Genomic DNA, 26,779 nt, shown 5'->3' with positions numbered 1-26,779 from the left:
TCTCCCGCATCTGAATAAGTACACTAAGGCAAATCAGGGTTCTCAGAGCACCCCTTACATCAGAGTTCTCAGTGTCCACCCTTAAATCAGGGTTCCCAGAGCATCAGATGTAAAAGGGGAACTCTGTGGACTCTGATGTAAAGGGGGGCTTTTGTTATTAAATTCATATGATTACAAATGTTATTTAATTGCAAAATATATGTATAGTTTATACTATAAAAAGAAATTGCTGTGCGCCGCTAAAGTGTTCGGGTTTGACTTGAAGAAAAGCTGGCAACCCTAGTCGCGCGGCGCTTTATGAATGGGACGTGCTGTGTTAGGAAACACACAGTTCCCAGAACACAGCCCGCCCCATTACCCAGAAGACAACGCGGAGGAGGAGAGACGACCGAAGATCACCGCGGAGTAGGAAGAGGCAGATTAGGAAGACTGCCTAGCAACAGGTGTTTCTGGTAAGGTAAAAAAATTTTTTGTACAAATGTTTTATTTTTTAACGAATATTAATGCTGCTTCTTTTTTGTTTAGGGTGGCCCTCCACTTTAAAGCACAACCTATGTGTAACACTGCAAAGCAGAACCTGCACATATAATAGACTATATTTACTATATATAGATATATTGCTACAACTCTAAAACTGCACATGTATTCCTTCATTTATTATCTTATTAGTGTATTGACTCCTTACAATCTCTTTTATTATTTAATAAAATTGACATTATTTTGCTTATATATATATATTATTATTATTATAAATGTTATGTATTTTATATATACGGTATTATTACTTATTACGTTGCTGAAACTTCCCAGCAATACTAAGCAGAAGAGGGCAGGACTCTGAGGACTGGTTGTGTAACAAACCTCATAACACAGCGCAGTGCCCTTGACAGAGTAGGCGGGTGTCAGTGCCGCAAGGCATTGCGGGAGTTGTAGTTTCTAGTTGGTCCAGAAGGACGCTGGAAAGTAAAAGGAAACTACGTTTCCCGACATGCCCTGTGCGGCGGAACTTGTGCTTTGGGAAAGTTCGGGAAGGTTGCTGGGCAGTTACGTCAGAGACAGAGCGGCGTGCGGAGTGGGTTTGTGTATTCGGAGGTCTTGTAGGTCTTCCTGTGGATTGGTCTCGTGTATAGTAAGAGGTAATTATGGGAAGTGTGTTGTACAGTTCCATGTTATACCGATGTATGCTCATTATATAGCGTGTAGCGTGATTACAGCTCACATTTAGGAGGACTCTAATAGCACTTTTCTGCTGGCGGTTCCCTGAAAACGTTTTCCTGGTATTGGACAGAATGGAGAAGGGTTAGAACCCCTGTCATTGCCGTCTGAGCCCTTTATATTTGTCCTGTTTACTGTTATCACCAGAAGAGACAGAAAATCCCAAAATATGGATTTTATGGCAAATATTTACCCCCTTCCTGACCAGAGCTCTTTTTGTGATAGGGCACTGCGTCCCTTTAACTGACAATTGCGCAGTCGTGCGACATTGTATCAAAACAAAATTGATGTCCTTTTTTTTCCCCACAAATAGAGCTTTCTTTTGGTGGTATTTCATCGCTTCTGCGGTTTTTATTTTTTACACTTTAAAAAAAAAAGCATAAATTTTGAGAGAGTGCATCTTTTTTGTTTTGCTATAATATCCCCCAAAAATGTATAAAAAAAATGTTTTCCTCAATTTTAGGCTGATATGTATTCTTCATATTTTTGGAAAAAAAAAAATTGCGATAAGCGTTTTTTGATTGGTTTGTGTAAAAGTTATTGCGCCTACAAAATAGGGTATAGTTTTATGGCATTTTTTTTTTGTTTTTATTAGTAATGGTGGCGATCTGCGATAATTTTTTAGTTGTTTTTTTTTTTTTTTTTTTTTGGGGGGGGACTGCGACATTATGGTGGACACATCGGTCAATTTTGACACTATTTTGGGACCATTTGTCATTTTATACAGCCATCAGTGCTATAAACATGCACTGATTACTGTGTAAATGACAATGGCAGTGAAGGGGTTAACCACTAGAGGGTGATAAAGGGTTTAAGTGTGTCCTAGGGAGGGATTATAACAGGGGAGGGGGGGTGGGCTTCAACTCACATGACACTAGGCAGAACAGGGTAATGCCGTGTTCAACATTCTGAGGCTCTGTGACACGATTTCCGGGAGACCGGCGGCCATCGAGTCCGTCGGTCCTGCAGTCACGGTGTATGCAGCGGGCGCACGCCTGCTATCCCTTGCTCCGAAAGGGGTTGTACAGGTATGTCATTTGCCCACCACTGCCATTGTGCTGACGTATATAGGCGTGCATCGGTCAGCTAGTGGTTTAACAGGAAACTCATTCAGGGACCCTGGTGAATTTGAGGGATTTCCTGTCACTTCCTGTTTGGGCTATGGAACAGGAAGTGAAGGGAAGCCTCCCCAATGGGACACAGACTGCAAAAAAAAAAAAGACGGGTTATAACCCTCTCTTCTTCCAAAATGGTTCATACTAACTACATATTTCTTCTTTACCCACTTGAGGACCACCCACCACATATATACTGCAGCAGGGAGGCTCTATTGTGTGGAATGACGTACCTGTACATCATTTCGTGCAACAGATACTGTGGGCGCTAATTAGCCAGAGGGGTAGCCTATCAATGGCCACCCGCGATTGCTCCTCACAGAGATCGTTTTGTCAGAAATGAACAGAGTGAGCTTGTGTTCCTGTTTTTCTGAGGTTTTTCGCCTTCCTCTGGACCAACTGGGTGAAGGATTGTGTATATGGGATTGTATGATTTCTTATTTTTTATTTCTTTGGGTTGAACTAGATGGACTTGTGTCTTTTTTCAACCTGACTCACTGTGTAACTCTGCTCATCTAGTAAGTCCATCCCCTACACAGTTATAAAGCACCCTCTAGGGACACACTTACCCCTTTCCTGCCAGTATCATTAGTTCAGTAACAGTGCATATTTTTAGCACTGATCACTGTATAAGTGTCACTGGTTCCCAAAAAAGTGTCGGACGCTCCAATTTGTCCACCGTTTTAGGCCCTTTTCACACTTGTCCTTCGACTTGGGACTGCAAAATTGCATGACAAGTCGTTCCCCCGTGATTTCCAATGACAACCATTCATATTAGTACGACTTCAAAGTAGTCCCTGCACTCCTTTGGTCCAAATTCCATGCGAGTTGAGGTCCATAGATCTTAAACCCTCAAAAGTCGCAAATCGCACCTGAATAATATAGATGCGATTTTAGTACTATTTAAAGTGGTTGTATAGTAATTTTTTTTATTTTTTTTTACTTTTACCTACAGGTAAGCCTATAGTAAGGCTTACTTGTAGGTAAAAAAAATATCTCTTAGACCTGTACGGTTTAGGAGATATTCCCCTCGCAATGCGCCGCTGACTGCAGCGGCACATGTGCACAGGGGGTTCTCGGCTGAAAGTCCCGCAGACGCCGGACCCTGCCGGAAAGAAATCTCGCATGCGCGGGAGTGCCGATATCGCGGCTCCGGCCACTTACAGTGACGGAGCCGCGATACCCGGAAGAAACGCAGAGGGAGCATGTCAGCTCCCTCGGCGTGGATCGGGCCAGATGTCGGGGCCTCGTTCTAAGGTAAGTATTTCATAATGAGGTAGTATGCGGTGCATACTAGCTCATTATGCCTTTTCCTTTGCAGGTCAAAAAAAAAAAAAAACTTCAGCGGGTTTACTCCTGCTTTAAGTACGACTTTGTAAGCACAAGCTGGTTATGCCAAAGTTGCAGCAAAGTCCTACTGATTCCAAATAGCATAGAAATTGCACTGAAATCAAAATCTCGTTTAAAGTCGAACTGTTGAATCGCAATGGAAATTGCACGATTTTGAAGTTGTGAAAGGGGCCTTAGTCTTATTCTAACGGGAGGGTGCTGTGCACTTTGGGGGAAGTAAACCTCTAATTATAACAGTGCATGGAGATCTGCTTGGGGCTCTAGGCTGCCACCTGTTTGCTTCCAGTACATCATAGGGAGACTATATCTTCCTATAGCAATAAAGACTTCACAGACTGTCTAATCCTTCTCCACCCAATCCCAAAAAAAAAAAAAAAAAAAAAAAGACTTTGCTTAGAGTTGCTCCTTAATCTCCTGTCCCAGAGATGCGGTAAGAAGTTGGGGGGGGGGGGGGGGGGACCCCATTTACACTTCCCACTGGACACATTTTCTTCTGGTGACAAACATTTTGGATTTTCGTTCACTTTCTGACCCAGTAACAATGGTCACTGGGACAGCCAGGGCAAATCTCTGTGGGCTCAGTCATGTAAACAGAAATCGATAAAACATTTTACCAGACATCAATAGAAACCTACCCTATCCAAAAAGAAACATTCATATTCTTTTTTGCTTTAGATCTTCGCTGATACAAGATGCTTGCTGCAAGGATGGCGTGCCTTAGGGGCCTTCCTACCCTTGTCCGCCCAACTCTGACTCATGCCTCTCCAGCTCTCAGGAGTTCCCCTTTGAAAACAAGCCAATGGCTTGTACAACCTAACCAGGTAAGAGCGTGCCTTATTAGTATAATTTGTTCTTTACGTGTAAGAAGTTCACTTTACCATTCATTGGCTGGTAATATGCCATATTAAAGTTCACCCCCTTTTTTTAGTACAGCTGTTGTGAAAAGAGTATGTGTACTACCATCACTGGCTTTTCTCTGAAAATACTGGATACCTGGCTGTGTCGGGCTTCAATACTTTTAGTTACAGCTCTGGAACAAGTATGCTGTAAGTGAGTGGTAGATGTCCTTATTTTACAGGTTCCAGGTCAGTGATTCAGTAAGCATTGACATCAGAAATACAAGTAATCTCTGGACAGGTGTACTGACAAGGAATGTTTTTTGTCAGGATTCTGGTGCTGTCTGTGACATGTTGATTTTATTTATTTGTTTATTTTTCCCTTACTTCTGGTCGAGTGAGATGACAAAATGAAACGCAGGAAATGTATTACATCTAGACAGATACAACAGTAATGACTTGACAGAGGTTCTAATGCTTACCAACTGTTTTTAAACCAAACATGTTGTGGCCTTGTCAGCCTCCTTTGGTGAGAGATTTCCTATCACTGCCTGTCTGAAAGCAGAATGTGTATTTGGGGAAACTGCATAAAACCACAATACCCAGCATTTTAAATGGACAACACATTGAAAACATTTAGCTTAATTTAGTATTAACACAAATAATACTCCTGCACACCAAATGATCCCAACCAACTACTTATGCCCCGTGTACACGATCCGAAAATCGGACGTCAGATCGTCCGACTTTTTTTGCTTACTAGTCGCAAGTAGACATTGAATAGGTTACTAAAGTCACAAATTCTCCTACAACAGAAAAAAAAAAATCGGACGTCATGTGTTGTAGTGTATTTGTATTGTATTTTCGGACGACAACTGTACTGTCTAAAGGAAATTTTTTGTGCTTGTCTGATCGAATAATATCGGATGAAAAGTCGTGGTCGGCTCTCGAAAGCTCTGTACTAAAGATTTGATTATCGTATGGTCGTGTTGAAAGCGGTATTTTTCATCCAATTTTTGGATCGTGTGTACGGGCCATTAGCCCCAAATAATGCTAACAAAATGCTGCTGACAGCAATGTGTTCCCACACACATACAATAAATCTATAAAATGAGTATGTGCCACACTATAACAAAGGTAAACTGCTGGCTTTTTTTTTTTTTTTTTGGAAATTGTTTTTATTTTTTTTAAATCTGCAAGGCAATGTCATGTGCTAGTATGCATGCACGCACAGGTGATGTCACCGGCTGCACCTATAGTAACTATCTCTTAAACTGAGCTATTTACCGTACCTCTAGGTAAGCTTTATTATAGGCTTACCCATGGGTTAAATTCATTCGTGGGAATTTACTCCTACTTTAACATTTACATCTATTATATTCATATATCCCATGAGAATCTGAACACAAAAAACATGCTGAAATCGGAACCATACTCCCCTCAGCTCTAGTGATGCGACATCCTCAAGCTCCCCGCGTGCTGGCATGTTTGGACAGCTGGCTCCCAGGTCTTGATTGCCGACCACTGTCAATGCTCGGACGGGGGTGGCGTCACTCCTACGCATGCACAAGAGTTAAAGTGACACTAAACTTACATTTAAAAAAAATTAAAATAACAAACATGTCCTACTTACCTCCACTGTGCAGCTCTTTTTGCACAGAGTGGCCCCTAAACTCGTCTTCTGGGGTCCCTCGGCGGCTCTCTCGGCTCCTCCCTTCTTCAGCTAACCCCCTGGGAGACGTGCTCTCCCGGGGAGCTACCTTGCAGGCGCTCTCCCGAGTCCACCATTCAGGGTCCATAGATGCCAAATGCATGACTCGGCCCCGCCCACCGGCGGCCGAGTCATTGGATTTGATTGACAGCAGCGGGAGCCAATGGCTGCTCTGCTATCAAGCTAACCAATCAACAGCCGAGAAACCCGACATAGAGAGGGCATGTCCCCGTGGGACAAGTTCGAGGGGTCAAGTAAGTAAAACGGGGGTCGGTCATAGACGCGTTTTTTCACCTTAGTGTAAAGGATGCAATAAGGTGAAAAAACACTTACATTTACAACCCCTTTAAGTCAGATTCGGCATTGATGAATTTTTTTTAATTTGGCTGTGCCCGCGCAGCTCACTGTACAACGGCAGACAGGCAGCTAAGTAGCTTTAATGCAGGAGAGACGAAGTATGTTTCTTCTGCATTAAAAGTGCTGCCTGTCCGCCAATATTAATACGAAAGCATAAAGTTCCACATTTAACATAGCGTAAATAATACTTATTTTTCAAGTCTTATTGTGATGTCAAACAAAACCACAGCCCAGTGAACTTAGTTCTTAGTCTCTGTATAATTCCAGTGGAGTATCCACTGTTCTTATCAAACACCTGTGCTGCACCACAAATGTACAGACAGTGCCCTCGCCTTCTTAATGAGACCCACATAACATAGGTCTATAACGCTTAATGTGTTACTAAACCCACAACAGTAAAATCAGTCTGTATATGCAGTAAAGCATGCTTGTTGTACTCACTGTAGAACCTATGGGGTTTATAATTTGCATTGTGTAAAAATGCGGTTTGTTCCAGTCTTCGCTGATCCTCCCCTTCTTCCATAGTCCCCAATGCATCTGCCGATAGAACAGAGCCCTAGGTGGCACTCTGTACGGCTTAGGAGATATTCTCCTCGCAGCCACTGACTTCAGCAGCGCATTCGCTCCACAGTTTCTCGGCTGAAAGTACCAGACCATCCCGGGAAGAAAACTCCCACGCGCAAGCACGGGAGTGACAACATTGCGGCTCCGGCCACGATACCCGGAAGACACGCAGAGAGAACATGTCAGCTCCCTCGGTGTGGACCGAGTGAGATGCCGGTGCCTCGTTCTAAGGTAAGTATTTCATAATGAGCTAGTATGTGGTGCATACCATCTCTCATTATGCCTTTTCCCTTACAGGTGTAGGGGGAAAAAAAAGGTCGGAGGGTTTTGTGGTTGAACTGGATGAAAAAAAGCCTTCTGTGGGCAGCAGCTGCTCCCTAATGCTTAGCTGAGGTCCCTTTAGCTCAAACGTTGTTGTAGGAATGTCTTCTCCATCTGGGACTCCCCTCCTCATTGGCTGAGACAGCAGCGTGGAGCCATTGGCTCCCGCTTCTGTCAATTAGTCAGACAACCAGTGGGAATAGAAAGGGAGTGTGGCTGGTCTGCAGCTTCCTGTCTGAATGCATACACAGAGCTGTGACTCGGCTGCCCTCCTAGCAAGCTTGCTCTGGGGTCTCCCAACAGGGGGTAGGGGCCATGAGAGCCGAAGAGAGACCCGAGAAGAGGGGGATCCGGGCTGCTCTTCTTTTTGTTTTTTTTAAACAAACTAGACTTTAAAATCACTTTAACCACTTCAATACAGGGCTTTTTTACCCCCTTCCTTCCCAGGGCAATTTTCAGCGCTGTAACATTTTGAATGACAATTGCTCTGTGGTGTGACGTTGTACCCAAATGAAATTGATAATTTCTTCCCCACAAATAGAGCTTTCTTTTGATGGTATTGATCACCTCTGTTTCAAATTTTTTTTTTTGCGCTATAAACAAAACAATACATTTTGGAAAAAAACAAAATTTTTTACTTTTTTGTTATAATAAATATCCTAGTTTAAAAAAAAAACTATTTTTTTTTTCCTTAGTTTAGGTCAATCTGCATATTTCTGGTAAAAAAATCTCAGTAAGCGTTTAATTGGATTGTGCAAAAGTTATAGCGCCTTCAAAATAGGTTATTGATTTCTGGCATTTTTTTTTTTTTTTTTTTTTCTTTTTTCACTAGTAATGGTGGTGATGTGCATTTTTTTTTTTTTTTCTTTATCGGGAGTGCGGCATTGTGGCGGACACATCACAATGTTTTGGGACCATTGACAATTATACAGCGATGTAAATATACACTGATTACTGTGTAATTGTCAATGGCAGGGAAGGGGCTAAAACTAGGGGGCGATCAAGGGGTTAAATGTGTTACCTAGGCAGTGAATCTGTGGGGGCTTACTAGGGAAGGAGACTGTGTGTTCCTAGTATATAGGAACACCAATCAGTCTCTCCCCTGACAGGACATGGATCTGTGTGTTTACACACACAGATCCACATTAATGCTATTTGATGAGCCGTCGCGGGTGCCCGGCAGACATCGGCTCCCTAGTGACGTGCTGCGAGCAAGCCCCCTACAACTCCAGGACAGCCAAGGACGTCAAAGACATGCAGGTAGGATAATTGGCTTCTGTCCAAAATTGGCCCTAGTATATGAATGGGGACCTTGGATTGTGGGCTCCTTGAGGGTAGGAAATGATGTGAGTGTGCAATGTACAGGGGACAATTGTAGACACTCAGGTTGAACTGGTGTCTTTATTCAACCTTACTATGTAACTACATATGATGCCTGCCCAGTATGGGAGAGCCACTCTGCGGGCGTCATATCACAATTGCTGGGGTGGGAAGTGATTAAGGACACAACACTTTCAATGCACTCGGACCATCCAGGTTTCTTTCCCGCTTCCGGATATGGTTTCTCCACAGATCCAGGTATTTACCCCTTTAAAGAGTTTGGAGGTCTGCTGCATCTACTTAACCTCCCTGGCGGTATGATTCAGTCCGGTTTTAGGTGCTGAAAGCGGTACAATTATTTTGCATGGGAATTTGGCGTTTTATTTTGTAGTCCTGTAATTCTTAGGAATAACTCTCTTAAATCTGTTCAAACCAGAGTCTAGCAGACATCCCGGGTATGATAAAGTTTATAATATAATAAAGAATACTAAAAATTATTCAATAATGTACTCAAATCCAAAAACACTGAAAAAGGGACACTTTTTGGTTGCTATGGACTATCTCCAAATTCCAGGCAGAAAAAACAGTATTTATAATATAAAAGTGCATGCAGGGCACTGAACAGACCACTAGGGACAAAGGGGGTGTGTATTTTTTAATACAGCACTGTAATCTGTAAGATTACAGTGCTGTGTGTGTTTTGTGTATTTTTACTTTTTTGAATTTCGGCATTCGGCACTGTGAATAGAGCGGAGGACAGCTTGCTCACACAGCGCGGGGGACATCGCTGGATCCAGGGGACAAGGTAAGTAAGTCTCCCTGTGTCCTTCCCTGCATCCAGCGAAGCGATCCAGAGTCTGGCTCGGGGTTACCGCTTCTATCAGCAAATTCCTAACCCGAGCCAGACTCAGGATTACCGCTAGGGGGGTTAATACCTCAGGTATGAAAGATACAACAACCCTATAAGTGCAGTATTAAATATATACAATAAAATGTATTAAATAACTTTTATATGCACTCACAAAGACTAGAAAACAATGAGCTTATCTCCATAACATCCGATCGAACACCAAGTAATGCAAAATAGTGGCCCTCAACTTTAGGTTGCAGTCCACGATGACGTCGCCTAGCTCCGCCCTACATGTTAGGTCACACTCATGTGACTTCTTCAGAGATTGAATTAAACCCAAATAATGGTCCTAGAATTTTTCTTCTACCCCCTTTATGTTTGGGGATACCAAATTTGTTATGTAGTAGTCAGCTGTGTGCATACATATGTCTGTTTTTTCTTTATTTTTTTATATTCTTGCTAGCTAATAATGTAGTGAAGAGTAGGGAGATGTGCAGTGGATAGCATAGTCTAATCCGCATCAGAAGCAACAATCTGGGGTATTGTGTGTTGTCAAATGTGGGAGTGTGCGTCGGTGCAGCTCTGGTGAACATCTCATAAGAACACTGCAGAATGTCTGTCAGTACTTCCAACCTTGGCACGGGGATGGTGGTGTAAGACCCCAGCAGCAGTTTATAGTGGGGAGATAGATCCAGTACCAGGGGCATTTCAGGAATACTTTGTGTTTATGCCTATATGCTACTTATACACAATCAGTTGTTTCCTTTAAAGATTATGTGAACCCTTACCTTGTAAAACAACCCATTCAGTTGTGTGTTGTTTTTTTTTTTTTTTTTTTTAAGCGATCACATTTCCTCTGTTTTCGGCTTCATAAGGATCTCAGAGAGGTGGGGGAAGAGATACAGCGGGACACTGGTTATCTCCAGTAAATGTCTGGGGGGGGGGGTCGTGTCTGCAGAAATCAAATCATTGGAGGGAGCTCAAGCTTGGTTCCCAGCACAGCCAGAAAACGGACCACACTGTGCTCTCATTCTTTGTTTTCAATAGGAAAGCAGAGTGACTGACAGGAACACCAGGTATTTCACACAAAGGAAGCATTACAAAGAGAACAGGATACATTTTCGTACATGGTACAGTAGGCACATATAAGGAAGATGAGATGTTGGGGTAACACTTTCTTCAATGATTTTGTACTAATGACTTGCTTCTGTTTGATTAGGGTTATGCAACTAAAACTAGATTTGGATTGCGTGGTAAATCTGCACGTCAAGAGATCAAGGAGGCTGCTTTTGAGCCATCGATGGAAACAGCAGCTCGTAGTAAGTAATATCTGCAAAGTCACATCATGTCAGAGAGCCTGTTACTAGACCTCACATTTTATTTTTAAAACACTTGCAGCAGTAGAGAAAAACAATTAGTCTCTGGTTCACAAATGGTTTGTTTTACAGTTTTCTGAGCCATGCAAGGTCTTCCATGATCCGACTATTTCAGCAGTGTCGGCTGCTTTTCTGCTCTGCTCTGCTCTTCTCTTCACTCTGTCACTTGTGTCTGTACATAATTTTGACACTTATCATTGCTATTTGGTTTTCTGTGTGGCCTCTCTTGCTGTCAGCCTCGGCTCTTTAATGCAAGAAACTGTGAGGGTGAGCTGAGAAATGCACACAAAGTCGGCATCTACAGTAAGAGCCAGAATTATGTACACAGACACAGGTGACAGAGGTACAATTTGGGGAGAGCGAATAGAAGTCGAGGCTGGTAAAGACAGGTATGCAACACTAGAGGTCGATCGATATATCAGCCGATATTTGGCGGTTTTTAATTAATCGGCATCAGCTGTTTGTGCTGATAAAAAAAGCAGATATATCTTCAGCGTGACTTGCAAACGACTTCTGTAATAGAAGTCAATGCAAGTTGCCTGAGTCTTCAGTGAAGCCTTGTTTGCTCTTTTCTTGGCAGACTGCCCAGAGGGGAAAGAGATGCAATGTTTACACCTATGAATGAATTGTGTAGATTTCTCAGTTTAACCATTTAAAGACTAAATCTTTTCTGACACTTGTTGCTTACAAGTAAAAATCCTGTATTTTCTGCTAGAAAATCACTTAGAACCCCCAAAATTATATATATATTTTTTTTAGCAGAGACCCTAGAGCAGTGATGGCGAACCTTGGCACCCCAGATGTTTTGGAACTACATTTCTCATGATCCTCATGCACTCTGCAGTGTAGAGGAGCATCATGGGAAATGTAGTTCCAAAACATCTGGGGTGCCAAGGTTTGCCATCACTGCCCTAGGGAATAAAATAGCGGTTGTTGCATTATTTTATGTCACACGGCATTTGCGCAGACGTCTTTCAAACGCAATTTTTCTCAAGTTACCTTCCAGGATGGCACACCTGAGATGAGAGGCTCCTCCCTACAGGAAACACAATCAATTGACAGCTGTTTTAAGTCCCCACCCTTCCCCTTGATCCTCAGTTTTTGATTGTGTTTCTCCCTACACAGCAAAACTTTTTTTTTTTTCCCCAAATGACCCGAAGCCTGGGGCTGGTGGTCTCCCCCTGGGAGCCGGACCACAAGCTTGGGAAGCCTCTGGGTCTGGTAGGATATTCTTATCCTTCCTGGGGGGGGTTCCCCTATCTTTTCCTCGGGGAGGCAGCAGAAATTGGAAGAGCCCCCCTGAGAGCTGAAGGACCCTGGGTACAACTTCAGGGTCCATTATCCTGTCTTCCCCTCCTTACCTGTCCAGGTGGCTGATCAGACGGGGGTGCTGGCCATCGGTTCTTTCCAGGGGGATCGTGTCCCCAATTCCTGGGCCCCCCGGTAGCTCACGTGGGCTGCTGGAGAGGGCTCGACGACAAGCACCCGTGTCCTTTTCAAACGTCTGGAAAATGACGGCGGTGTTATTACCCAGGAGGGAAGGCTGAGAGTCAGCAGGAGCAAACGCCCACATCCTCCTTTCGCTATAGCGAGGAGGCACCAGTTCATTGCGGTGGATGTCTGCCTTAACCACCTCAGATGGGAATGAGGAACGGAAGGAATTGCCCCCTCCCCATGTGTATATACTGACTGGTACAGTGCAGGGCACAGCCTAACCTTGCACCTCCCTATGGGGACAGCAGTTGGGGGGGAGGGCACTTTGGCAGCTATCCTCCTTGCATGTGGACCATAAGGATGGAAAAGCAAGCCCACTGGCTGTGGTAAAAGGGAAGACTACAACGGTGAGTACGTTCCTTTTGCCTTGGGGATTTAGCTGCAAAATCCCCAATTCCAGCCAGAGGGTTTCTGGCCATTTGAGATCTCCCCTGGGGTCTGGATTCAAATAGCCCTGAAGCCTCTGCTAAAAACACCAGCCGCAGCTCTTCTTACATCAGAGACGCTGCATAGTGGACAGGTGGTGCAGAGGAATGAGTGTGCCTAAACCACCTCAGATGGGAAAGAGGTAGGTAGGCCATTGCTCCCCTTCCCTGTGTATATACTGACTGTAGCAGTGCAGAGCCTGGGGTCAGGATACAAATAGCCCAGACCCTACTGCTAAAACCACCAGCCACAGCTCCCTCTTACAGCAGAGACACTGATTATCGCAACAATAGGTTGCCAGCCTCTCCCCACATGCCCAGTTGTGGTACATTAGTAGGGATGAAAATAGCGTACAGAGGGGACCCGGTAGATACAAAAAGTTACTTACAGGCCAGGTATACCACTGAACAAGTTATTAATTGGGCAGTGGTTGGTGGATTCAGAAGCTCCCCTGGTCAGCAGGTGCACTAGGTTACCGGCCCTATTAGCCCAGCTGCTAGGAATCTGAAGTTGCTTTAAGATGCTTAAAAGCTGACCTAACATTCAGCGATGGGCAGGGAACAAGCTTCTGTGTGGCACCGTAGGGGTTCCCTTGTGACAGATCCTCCTTTTTGGGGGTTGCTTGCTATAGGTAACTTTCATAAACTCCAACCTCCCACTCCACCTTTACACTGTGGTTATATTATAGTGTAGGAGGTAAGAAAAACCTTTTTGTTGGTTTGGGCTACAATCCACTCAGTGGCAGATCTAAAGGCATTTCACCATAGATCGCTTCCTACATCCTTTTAATTGAGGATTTTCTGTGAAAATCTATGCAAGAGCTACATGATTGCTTGTTTGAAGCCTGCAAGTAGCTATTTACCCCCAGGCTAAATTGGTGAGCACCTCTTCTAGAGGCTGTCTTAAATTGGTCTCTAGGGCTGGGCTCATTGAGACTTTAGTTGCTAATCGGCCCCACCTGGGTATAAGCTGGCTAGTGTTTGCTCAGTCTATGGAGGTAAGGTAGGACAACAACTACTATAGTAGTGTGTCCAACCATTTTAGGATTTGTTCATTCACTGGTGGTGAAGGTTTAGTATCTATAGCCCAGGCTATGCCTATGAAATAAATTGCCTGTTGGTTATTTCATCTAGGGATAGACCATGACTCCTCATTGGCTGCACACCTGTAGACCTCAGTAATGAAGGTTTGTCCTTGCTCGGATGTTTTTGTGGCACAGTAGAAATACACATTGAGATTTGTGACATCTCTGCTCATAAGGGCTATATTGCTGTACATCAGAAATGCACTGAAGCTTGTTTGTTGTCCTTTATATCCTAAAGGTACTGCTTTGTTTGGCTACAGATCAGAAAAATACAACAGTGAAGGTGGTCTGTACTTTCTGGTTTTGTGCTGCACAGCAGAAATGTACATCATTGAGTCTGGTGACATCTCTGCTCATAATGGTTATATTGCTGCACATCAGACATACACAATATTGAGGTCTGTCTGTGGGGCTTTGCCGTGTTGGTTACTCATCAGAAAGGCAACAGTGAAGTTTGATGGTCCTGATTTGTTGGGCTGCATAGCAGAAATACAAATTGAACCCGGGCTAGGGGGTAGTAGATATACTGATTTTGGTAATCGGTGCAGCACCGCAAAGTGACGTTGTGCTGATTCAGACAGTGCTATTAACGGCAATGGCTGCCGAGTTTAAACATGTGATTTGACATGTTGAGTCGCATGACAAATCATTTCAATATGGATGTGCTATCTCTATTCCGAGTGTTTTATTGTTGCACATCAGACGTATACAGGATTAAGGTCTGTGGGGTTTTGTGCCCTGTATTACTGCCTTATCAGAAAGGCAGCAGTGAAAATTGATGGTTTGTAATTGTTGGGCTACATAGTAGAAATACAAATTGAACCCCTGCCAGGGATAGTACACTGCCTTTGGTAATCCGTGCAGCACCACAAAGTGGTGTCATGACGATTTTAGCCATGCGATTTGACATGTTCAGTCGCAAGGCCAAATCACTTCAATATGTATGTGCTATCTCTATTCAGAATTGTTATATTGTTGCACCTCAGACATATACAAGATTGAAGGTTGTCTGTCCTTTTTTATGTCTTGCATATACTGCTTTATTGGCTGCATATCAGAAAGGACACAGCAGTGAAGGTTGCTTGTCTTTTTTTTTTTTTTTTCTGATTTTGTTTTTGCTGCTCAGCTGAGAGACACATTGAGGATGGTGGCATCTCTGCTCAGTATTGGTATATTGCTACACATCAGACAAACACAAAGATTGAATGTTTGTGTCCTGTATGTCCTACATTTACTGCCTTATCGTTTGTATATCAGGCACAGCAGTGAGCAGTATTTCCTATTGATCTACCTTGGCTGCACTCCTCCTCCAGGGAGTCACAGCATTGGGGACCCCTCACTTGTTCGACCTGGAAATAGCAGGTCTCTGATTTATCTTTAGTGGTTCTAAGTAGCACCTACAGGCACAATAGGCCATGGTTGTTAGATGTGTGAGACAGGCAACATTGCTAACCTACAAGTTTAACATGTTTTCTGATTCCATCTTTAAGAGCCCATTCCACCTAGATACTGCATCTTAAGCGGAAAAGGCAGGGACATCTGTGGAGCAGACCTTCAGATCAGCCGCATGGTCCAACTAAGATACCTTCATCAAGCATATGGAGTGGAGGTAAAGCTCACTGCAGAACCAAGGTTCGCCAAGAGGGTCTTGCAGTGGCCCCATCCTAAGGTAGGCCTGAGGTACTTGTTTTATCCTCTCAGGTATGCCGTCCTGGAAGATGACTTGAGAAAGGTACCAGTTACTTACCGGTAGCTGTCTTTTTGGGAAGTCTTCCAGGATGGCAGGCCTACTTCCCGCCCGTTGGAGGGAAAATTGTAGAACACTAGAAGGTGAGTGCCTATGAGGAATGATTTCCCTTGTGAATCGGGTTCAGGAGTTACTTCTCAACAAACTGAGGATCAAGGGGAAGGGTGGGGACTTAAAACAGCTGTCGATTGATTGTGTTTCCTGTAGGGAGGAGCCTCTCATCTCTCAGGTGTGCCGTCCTGAAAAATTTCCCAGAAAGACAGCTACTAGTACCTTTTTTGGAAAAAATACACTAATGATTTAAAATGATTACCTATTTTTGTGTATTATACAGTTTTTTTTTTTTTTTTTTTAATCAAAATTATACATACAAGTAAACTGATTGGAGGTTTGTTTTGTTTAATGTTTAAATGTAAAATTTGCTGTATCACTTACTTAAGGCTGCTTTCACACTGGACGGGGCAAGCGTTGACGGTAAAACGATGGTAGTTTTAGCGGCGCTTTACGGCTGCTAGTGGGGCACTTATAACCCAACTAGTGGCCGAGGAAGAGGTTAAATGCACCCGTGAAGTGCCGCTGCGAAATCGTATTGCATGCGCTTCGGCAACAGTGGCCATTAATTTCAATGGCCAGGAGTGGTGGAGGAGCGGTATACACCACTCCAAACGTGCTGCTTGCAGAACTTTTTTTTAACCTCCTGCCAGCGCTTTACACAGACTGCAGGGGAATCATTTTGCAGGCACTTTACATGTGCTATTTTTAGTCCAAAAGTGCCTCAAAAATACCCCAGTGTGAAAGGCGGCTGTTAGATTTTATGAGATGTGGGGGGGGGGGGTGGAATAAAAAATCGGCATTATATATCGGCCATCAGCCACCACGATTTCTAAATATGGGCATCGACCAGACAAAAACCCATATCGGTCGACCTCTATCCAACACTCCTGAAAGTGCTGGAGAAAAAAATGTGCATTGGTCAGAACATTAAAAAAATTGTTTTTAAGGAACCATTGAAAAACTCTAAGTAGTTATTCTCTTACATTGCAAGTTTCTAAAAAGTGGCATCTGGTGCTTTGTTTAACCATTTGAAGACTAAGCCTTTTCTTTCACTTTTTGTGTACAAGTAAAAATGTTTATTTTTTGCTGGAAAATGACCTATAACCCCCAAACATTATGTGTGTGTGTTTTTGTTTGTGTGCATATATATATATATATATATATATATATATATATATATATATATATATATATATATATTACTATTTAGCAGAGGCCCTAGAGAATAAAATGGCATTGCAAATTTTTATGTCGCATGGTATTTGCGCTGGGGTTTTTCAAATGCAATAAAAAAACTTCAACCATTTAAGGACTGGAAGGATTTGCCCCCTTAATGACTACATTAAAAGCAGTCCTACTGCTCTAGGTGAACCGGCTGTAGTGGTGTCTGAAATCAAGCTTGTACATGGGGATCACACCCTGTTACTGCTGCAGGTATATGTGTAGAGGGAAAAGGTATGGATGGCTGCACACCCATGCTAAATGCAAAGCGAGTCTTATTGGCAAAAATTTTTTTTTTTTAAAACGGGCACAATACTCATATTGGCAGGAGAGAAAAAAAATGTGTTTCACATGTTAAAGAGGAAGTAAACCCTGATGGGTTTACTTCCTCTTTTTTTCCCTGCAAAGGTAAAGCATAATGGACTACTATGCATCGCATAGTAGCTCATTATGTGTCACTTACCTGACACAGGAGCCAGCGAAGTCGCCGCTGTCCCCTGTAGTCCGCCGCATCCATGTTGCTTGTGGCGTCTCGCAGCTCCGACGAATCACAGCGGCGCAACCGCGATGACGTCACTCCCGCGCATGCGCACGGGAGTCGCGCCTCGCAGCTCCGCCGCTGTCATACGGCGAAGCCGCGATGACGTCACTCCCGCGCATGCGCACGGGAGTCGACAAATTTGGCAAATCCATTCTTGGATTTGCCGCATTTAGTGCGCATGCGCGCCGCTGTCTACGGCGCATGCGCCGTAGACAGCGGCGCCCATTTTCGGGCAAATATCTCCTAAACCATATAGGTTTAGGAGATATTGCTTGGACCTACAGGTAAGCCTTAATCTAGGCTTACCTATAGGTCCAAGTTGTTTGGAAGGGTTTACTTCCTCTTTAATATGTGCTTTGTCAAAACCGTACTGGGCATAACCACCATATATACAAAATATCACATGATTACACAGGTGTAGATAATGAGGCAGAGAAGTCCAGGGACCTCAATCCGCTGTTCCCATTTGAAAGTAAAGAGCAAACCATTTCTGGTAAACACATTCTTCCATAAACCGAAAAATCTGGAAAAAAATAAGAAAAATAACAATGAGAATATGCTACAAAAAGGAAAATAATAAAAAAGCAAGGGTATTATTAAAAATGTAATAAAAAATGTCAGTGTTGAAAGGGAGCTCACTAGATTAGAATCTTGTGTTAACGAGGCATAATTAATTTATAATGACAATCTTGCTATTGATGAACGAGATGCACTAAAGCCTCTGAGTCAGGACACTTCCATTGTCATTAAGAATTCTGATAAAGGCAGCTTGGTAGTAGTACAGGATGCCTCTGTGTATTGTGAGGAGGCTATTTGGCAATTGTCGGATGAAACCACCTATACCCAGCTAAAGAGGAACCCCACTGTCCAATTTAAGAATACCTTGAGTGAGTAAGAAATAAAAGGGGGTTCGTTTACCTGGGGGTTCTGTCAAGGAGGTTGAGGTTATGGTTCCAGACTTCCCCATCACCCCCATATTCTCCCAAAAACTAACAAAGGGTTAAACCCCTTCACTGATCGACTTAGTGTCCGGAATAGGCTCTTTAAGTCTTTGGGTTGACTGTCAACTACAGACATTAGTTAAGAGATTGCCTATTTGAGGGACACTAAACAGCTCTTGAATTTATACGATCAGCTGAGGTGGGAGGAGGTGGATTTATGGATTATCTGTGATGTGTCCAGTCCATACCACATGCCTTGGGCGTGCGGGCGGTGGAATACTTTATGAACCATCACAGTGGATGCTCCCCCCCCTACACAGAGAATATATTTTGAGTATTTTTTTTTTATATACACCCTATATTTTATTTGATACACACTTTTTATCTCGATGTGGGGCAGCCATGGGAGCCACTGTCTTCTCTCCATTCATTATCATTGCTGCAGAGAAAGGGACTGGGGAATCTCTGTCCCCAGTCCCTTTCCCTGTCTCAAATGGGAGATGTCAGAGGTCTGTTAAGACCCCTGATATCTCACCATAGCCCCCCCCAACAGGGCTGATAAAAATTGCAATAAATAATTTTAAGAAAATTGTAAAAAAATAATAATAAAAAAAACACTGACACTGTCCCCACACAATGCTAGGATTTTTTTTATGTACTTATCATTTTTTGTAAAGTTATCCAAAGGATTAATTGGCTAATCAAAAAAACACCAAATGCTCTAATCTTTGGGAACTAACTATCAAAATAGTACAGCGTTGGTATCTAACTCCCACGAGATTGTCGAAATTCGGCACACCCCATAATAACCGATGTTGGCGACAATGGTGACATGCTCCACACTCTTTGGAGCTGCCCCAAACTGACTTCCTTCTGGGAATCAATTTTCCAACTGCTCTCTGAAATAGCTCATGTGCCTGTTATCTCTCAACCCAGCCTAGCACTTCTTTCCCTGAACCTAGATACATACCCCAAACATCTCAGACATACGATTCTACATGTACTACTCTCAGCCAGACTATGTATCACTAGACTATGGAAAAATCCTTCACCGCCCACGGTGGGAGAAGTGGTGAGAATGACCCACTTGCATTTTACCTACGAACAAACGATAGCTCGTTGCCAAGGGTACCCTATCACGTAACTCCCAGGCATGGCTACCATGGGCAACATGGATCAGACACCAAACTGTCCTTCCATTGTCGTATGAGAGCACTATCGTAAATCCGCCCGCAGATTTTTTAAATACAGGAATGTTAATATTGTTACCCTATACACCATGGTTATGTTGTCAATCATACGTATTATGATAGTATACTTGTAGTTGCGCCTTCTGTTCTAGACGACTAGTATTTTACTTACCATAAGGGGGCTGGACTCTCCTCCTGGCCACAGCAGTGCTCCCGTAAGGGGTGCCCGGGAGGAGGCTCCAAGGCCCCCTCAGACTAATTAGCAACAAGGCAACATCTCTATTACTTGTAAGTACCTGTATTCTACATCACTCACATTTTCTCTTATTACTGACTCACTCTAGGTTGATTCCATAATTGACTAGTCAACGAATGTATGTATTTTGATACTACTGTAACGCATTATCATTTGTACTACCTGTTAAAATCTAATAAAAATCTAGATTTGAAAAAAAAAAAAAAAACCCACTAGATTAATAAAAATAAAAAAATCTTAGTCGACTAATTGAAAAAAATGTTGATAGATTAGTCGACAAACTAATCTTTAGTTGCAGCTCTAGACTTGACTCATTTTTTTTGATCGATTATTTCATTTTATTTTGTAAAAGCTATACCTTTTGCTCAAACCAATCCCTTTTTGCATTTACCAAAAATATGTAGAATACGTATCGGCCTAAACTGAGGGAAATTTATATATATATATATATATATATATATATATATATATATATATATATATATATATATATATATATTAAAAAAGAATGCGTGTTTTGTTTTGTTTGGGAGCCATGTAGCACGGCTGCGCAATTGTCAGTTAAAGCGACGCAGTGCCGCATCGCAAAAGGGGTCAATTCTTCCAGGGCTGAAGTGGTTAAAAATGCACTGATTATTGTGTAAATGTAACTGCCAGTGAAGGGGTTAACCAGGAGGGGGCGATGCAGGGGTTAAGTGTGTCCTAGGGAGTGATTCTAACTGGGGGGGTGGGGCTGTGTGTAGCACGACACTTATCACCGCTCCCGATTACAGGGAGTGGTGATCAGTGACCGTGTCACTGTTCTTCCTCTCCGTGAGACGATCGCGGGTAACCCTGTCAAGCTTGCGGCAGGCCCACGCGCCTGCTAAAACTGCGGCGACTGGTCCGCAAGCAGCTAAAGATGCAAATATTGTACAATCCAATATACACAATTTTATACCCACAGTTGATCCAGAGGAAGGCAAAAAAAAAAACAGCAGAGCATGCTCTAATTTGCTACCTGATCCCCCCCAAGAGGCAATTGGATTTTCCCTGGATCAACTTTACCTATAAATGTTAGTACCCAGTTACATTATGTACATTCAGGAAAGTATCCAGGCCTTTCTTAAAGCAATCTACCGAGCTGGCCAGAACTACCTCTGGTGGGAGTCTATTACACATTTTCACAGCTCTTACTGTGAAGAAACCTTTCTGTATTTGAAGATGAAATCTCTCTTTTCCTCTAGACATAGAGTGCCCCCGTGTCCTCTCGGTTGACCGTAAAAGAGAAGAACTCAACACCAAGTTCACTATATGGACCCCTTTATATATTTGAACATGTTGATCATATCCCCCCTTATTCTCCTCTTCTCGAGAATACATTCAGTTCCTCTAATCTTTCCTCATTGCTGAGCTCATCCATACCTCTTCTCTGCACTTTCTCCATTTCCCCGATATCCTTTTTGAGAACTGGTGCCCAAAACTGAACTGCATATTCCAGGTCTTACTAATGATTTGAACAGGGGCAAAATTATATCTTTCTGCAGTCCATACCTCTCAATACAAAAAAGGACTTTGCTGGCTTTGGAAACAGCAGCTTGGCATTGCATACTATTATTGAGCTTATGCTTTACCAAAACCCCCAGATCCTTCTCCACCACGGATTCCCCCAGTTGTACTCCCTCCTAATATGTATGATGCATGCGTATTCTTAGGCCCCAGGTGCATAACTTCACATTTCTCAACATTAACTAGATGCTGAGCGCTGGCCTCCCGTTTAAACAGGGAATGCGCGCGCAACCCTGTTTCTTCGGTGGTGGCGTGTCACGGAGACACCGCTCACCACCGAAGGGTGTGAACAGCCATTGGTTACTTGATTGGTTACCGTGACTTCATCACGGCCGATCACAGATGGTCACACCCCGACGGCGCATGCGCGCGATCGTGAGCGCGCTGTGCGTGCACGTCAGTGGCGGCGTGTTCCCCGGGGAACACTGCTTGTCACCGACGCTGGTAAACAGCCATTGGCCGGCTGTTTACCCATGTGATCGGCTGTGATCCTTTAACAGCCGATCACTAAAACGTAAACAAACCACGGTAACGAGATGTTACCGGGTTGTTCTCCCCCTCACACACCAATCGTGTGTGAGGAGGAGATTACGGTAACATCTCGTTACCGCCTAGTGTACACCAATCACACTGATTGCGCCCCCCCCCCCATAAAGAGTTCCTGTCCCGGCCCATCAGGGTACCTGTCCCGGCCCATCAGGGTACCTGAGTACCTATTTGCAGCCCATGTCTCATCGAATATACGTTGGGGTGTTTGCTTTCCAAAATGGGGTCATTTTGTGGGTAATTTCACTGTCCTGGTGGTCCAGGACCTTTAAAAGTGTAATAGGTAGGAATGAAATGAGATGTGTCATTTATGCTCCTAGAACGCCTGAAGGTACTACATCAACGTTGGTGCTCTGTATGTGGCCAGGCTGTGTAAAAGTCTCACACATGTGATATCGCTGTACTCGGGAAGAGTAGTAGAATGTATTTTGGGGTGTAATTTGTTGTATGCATATGCTGTGTGTGAGAAATAACCTGATAATATGACAATTTTGTAAAAAAAAAAAAAATGATGATAATAATAAAAAAAATCTTAATTTTTCAAAGAATTGTGGGAAAAAATGACAACTTAAAAAAACTCACCATGCTACTTAATACCTTGGAATGTCTACTTTGTAAAAAGGGGTCATTTGGGGGGTATTTGTACTTTCCTGACTTGTTAGTGTCTCAAGAAATGAGATGCACCTGATGTACTGAAGGCCTGATCAGATGTGATCAATTTTCAGCGATTGGCACCATAGTTTTTAGACTCTAACTTTCACAAAGACCAAATAATATATACTAATGTGGGTTATTTTTACCAAAGATATGTAGCAGTATAAATTTTGGCCAAAATTTTATGAAGAAAAATTACTAATTAGCAAAAATGTATGACCGAAACAAAGATAAAGGCATTTTTTTCCACAAAATTTACGTTTTATTTATAGCACAAAATAAAAAAAACACTAGTGATTAAATACCACTAAAAGAAAGCTCTATTTGTGTGGAAAAAAGGACGCAAGTTTCATATGGATACAGTGTTGGATGACTGAGTAATTGTCATTCAAACTGTGAGAGCGCTGAAAATTGGTCTGGTCAGGAAGGGGGTGTAACTGCACTGTATTGAGGTGGTTAAACCTCATCTGCCACATAATTGACCAATTAGACAGAGCATTGAGGTTGGCTTGTAAATTGGAGACATCCTGTAAGGACGTTATTCCACTGCATAGCTTGGTGTCATCTGCAAAGATAGAAATTTTACTTTTGATTCCCAGACCCAATATCATTTATAAAGATATTCAAAAGTAAGGGTCCCAGCACTGAACCTTGGGGTACACCACTGATAACCTTAGACCATTCAGAGTAAGAATCATTAACCACTACTCTCTGAATTCTGTCTTTTAGCCAGTTTTCTATACATTTGCAAACTGATATTTCCAAGCCTGTAGGCTTTACCTTACAAATGAGCTGCCTGTGGGGAACTTTGTCAAACGCTTTTGCCAAATCCAAGTATACCACGTCCACAGCCACCCCTCTGTCCAAGGTTTTACTTACCTCTTCATAAAAAGAAATCATGTTTGTTTGACAACTTCTTTCTTTCATGAATCCATGATGTCGTTGCTTAAAATGTGTTTTTCCAGCAAGAACTTGTCTAAAACACTCCAGTATCTTCCCAACTATAGAAGTTAAACTAACAGGTCTATAGTTACTTGATAAAGACTTTGATCCTTTTTAAATATAGGCACCATGTACGTCCTGCGCCAATCCAGTGGGACTATTCCCGTCATTAATGAGTCCCTAACTAATTAGATAAAATGGCTCTGAAATTACAGAGCTCAATTCTTTTAGGATCCGTGGGTGGGTGCCATCAGGGCCAGGTGCTTTATCCACCTTCTTTATTCTGTCTAAATATTTCTGGACCATATCACTTTTGAGCCATTGTGAATCATTTGGGACTGTGTCAATACCACCCCCATTATGGACATCAGCTCCCCCATGCTCTTTTGTATACACAGAGCTGAAGAAAATATTTAATAAATTAGCCTTCTCTTTGTCCCCAGTCACCCGCTCTAGATTATTTTGTAAAGGGCCTACATGCTCAGACCTGACCTTTTTACTATTAATATATTTGAAGAATTTTTTTGAGGTTTGTTCTACTATCTCTTGCAATCTGTCGTTCGTTTTTAATTTTTGCATCCTTGATTTCCTTTTTACATGTTCTGTTTAAATTCTTTGTAACATTTAAATGACGCTAGTGTTCCTTCATTTTTATATTTTTAAAAACTCTGCTCTTATTGTTTTATAGCTTTTTTTAGCCTTTTAAACATATTGCCCATGGGAATATACTTTGCAGTGAGGTCCCAAACAGTGTTCTTGAAGAATTCCCATTTTTTTTTTCTGTGCCCATTGATGCTAATATTCTCTCCCTGGCAAAGTCCTGGAGAGCAGCCCTCATCCTTGGAAAATTTGCTCTCTTGAAGATGAGTGTTTTTATCTTACCCGTATATATTTCTTGTTTAGCGCTAACATCAAATGAAATCATGTTATGATCACTGCTACCCAAGTGTTCCTTTATCTGGACATTAGTAATAAGTTCTGCATGGTTTGAGATGACCAGGTCCAACAAAGCTTCATTCCTAGTTGGGGCCTCAATAAACTGGACCATAAAACTGTCCTGTAATAGGTTTATAATTTTTTCCCTTTAACTGTCCCAGCAGTGCCATTACTCCAGTCAAGTTCTGGGTAATTAAAATCCCCCATTATAACCATCCCAGCCCTTGCAGCCCTTTCCATCTGCGCAAGGAGCTGAGTCTCCACCTCCCCATTAACATTGGGTGGTCTATAACAAAACTCCAATGATTAACTTTGAACTATGCCCATCTATATGCAAGTCCACCCATAATGCTTCAGACTCATCACACTCTGCTTTCACCAGGTCCTCTTTCACACTTGCTTTGAGATCACTTCTCGCATAGAGACAGAGCCTGCCACCTTTTCTTTTTACCCTGTCTCTCCGAAAGAGAGTGAATAGCCAGGAATATTAATAGCCCAGTCATGTGAGCATTGAAGCCAAGTTTCAGCAATACTGATAACATCATAAGAAAAAAAGGGGGGCGGGGTAGGTGCACTATGGACCCTAAATGTGAAATAAAATTAAATTACTATACCAAAATGTGAACAACCTAAAAAAACAAATTGGGACCCTAGTGGTAAGAAAAGGGGCTGCCACTACCATATAAATTCACCCAGAAGGTGAAAAAACGTGAATATATGCCAGAGGTGGTTGTAACGGCGCTCGCCTACTATTAATTACACCTACTGCAGGCTCACCTGCTATTAATTACATATTGTTTTTACAAAGATCTGTGTGAATATGTGAAAAGATCTAACCGACTATGGCTGGGTATCTCAGAGTATGGCGTTGCAGAGTATTGCAGGATATTGGCGGGTGTTGCAGAGCGTTGCAGGGTCATGGCAGGGTATTGCAGAGTTATTTTTCGGTGAGCAGCAATGTGGGCACTGCAGATGCAGCCCACATCGCTGCTGACACCGATCTCTTCCCCCCTTCGCTGTTCCGATGGGTACAGAGAGGGGAGGGAGGAACCGGCGTCGTAACATGACGCCGGTTTGTTTACAAGTGATCACTCCGTCATTTGACAGAGCGATCACGTGGTAAACGGCCGCTATGAGCGGCCGTCTACCGTGATCCGTGATGCGCCGGGTCCTATGGACCCGGCGGTCACGGATGCTCTCGAGTGCGCGTGAGAGCGGAATTCTGGGAGGACGTCATATGACGGCCTCCCAGAGTTAAGAAACCGCCCTGTAGCCGTCATTCGGCTATAGGGCGGTTGTTAAGTGGTTAATAGCAGGTGAGCCTGCAGTAGGTGTAATTGTAGGTGAGCGCTGTTACTACCACCTCTGGCATATATTCACTGATTACATCATAGCTCTCCTCATGCACCAGAGCTTCCAACTTGCCTATTTTGCTTGGCAGACTTCTGGCATTGGTGTACGAACACTTTAATGCATTATTACATTTTTCTCTGGTGTTTTTCATATCATTTTTAGTAGTACAAATGGCACTATAGTTTCCAATGGCTGTTTGCAACATGGGAAATTTCTTGTCGCCTGCTATAACCCTCCCCCCATCTATCCCCATTCCACCCTCCATTAATGTCTGACCCCTAACTGACCTGTTTAAATACTACTCCAGCCTTCCCATAAACCTCTCCCCCCAGCACAGCAGACCCCCTTCCATTCAAGTGCAAACTGTCTTCAGCTTATAGGTTGCACCCCAATGAAATGTTTTCCTTTTGATACATTTTGCAGAAAAAAAAAGCTGCATCTAGGTCGAAGAACATTCCCTGTGTAGAGTCCTACTCCAGGTCTTGGAGAGGATCATTTTCTCCGTCTGGAACTTAAAGATCCAGGCATTGGGTTACCAGAGGGATCTGTTCCCGGGGTGTTGCACTGCTAAAGATTGGTGGTTTGTTTTTCGTAATGTAGAAAGGTTGAATTCTTCCTTTCAGGTATTGAAAGATAATACCCACTGACAGTTTCTCCATTTGGTTTGAGGGTGGCTACAATTCAGTGGACTTGGTCTCCACAGGAGAGTATACTGCCCATAAATATCTTGAAGCTTTTGGCCAGTATGCCGTGCTCTGGATTATGGTACAAACGTGTCCCATGATATATGCCAAGAAAAGGATTTTACTGGTAAGTATGACAGAAAAATCC

The 26,779-nt window shown here is 43.0% G+C and overlaps 1 protein-coding gene across 2 annotated transcripts in view; it reads left to right on the top strand.

Annotated features, from left to right (window-relative positions):
* Nucleotides 1–432: 432 nt before the first annotated feature.
* GHITM (growth hormone inducible transmembrane protein) overlaps nt 433–26,779 on the top strand; it is a 53,271-nt gene continuing 26,924 nt past the window's right edge. Inside the window, exons 1-3 of one of the 2 annotated variants that reach the window (XM_077454897.1) lie at nt 433–452; nt 4,356–4,501; nt 10,859–10,958. In XM_077454897.1, coding sequence (XP_077311023.1) covers nt 4,373–4,501; nt 10,859–10,958 — 229 coding nt within the window. In that variant the 5' untranslated portion in view covers nt 433–452; nt 4,356–4,372. Of the gene's footprint in view, nt 453–988; nt 1,137–4,355; nt 4,502–10,858; nt 10,959–26,779 lie in introns of those variants that run through there. The other variant, XM_077454896.1, reaches the window with a different exon arrangement.

This window comes from Lithobates pipiens, unplaced genomic scaffold (genome assembly GCF_037356315.1).
Source record: "Lithobates pipiens isolate NorthernLeopardFrog02 unplaced genomic scaffold, aLitPip1_a1.2 Scaffold_25, whole genome shotgun sequence".
NCBI classification, from domain to species: domain Eukaryota; kingdom Metazoa; phylum Chordata; class Amphibia; order Anura; family Ranidae; genus Lithobates; species Lithobates pipiens.
Note: the sequence above shows the minus strand (reverse complement) of the source record. Positions and strands in the feature narration are given on the sequence as shown.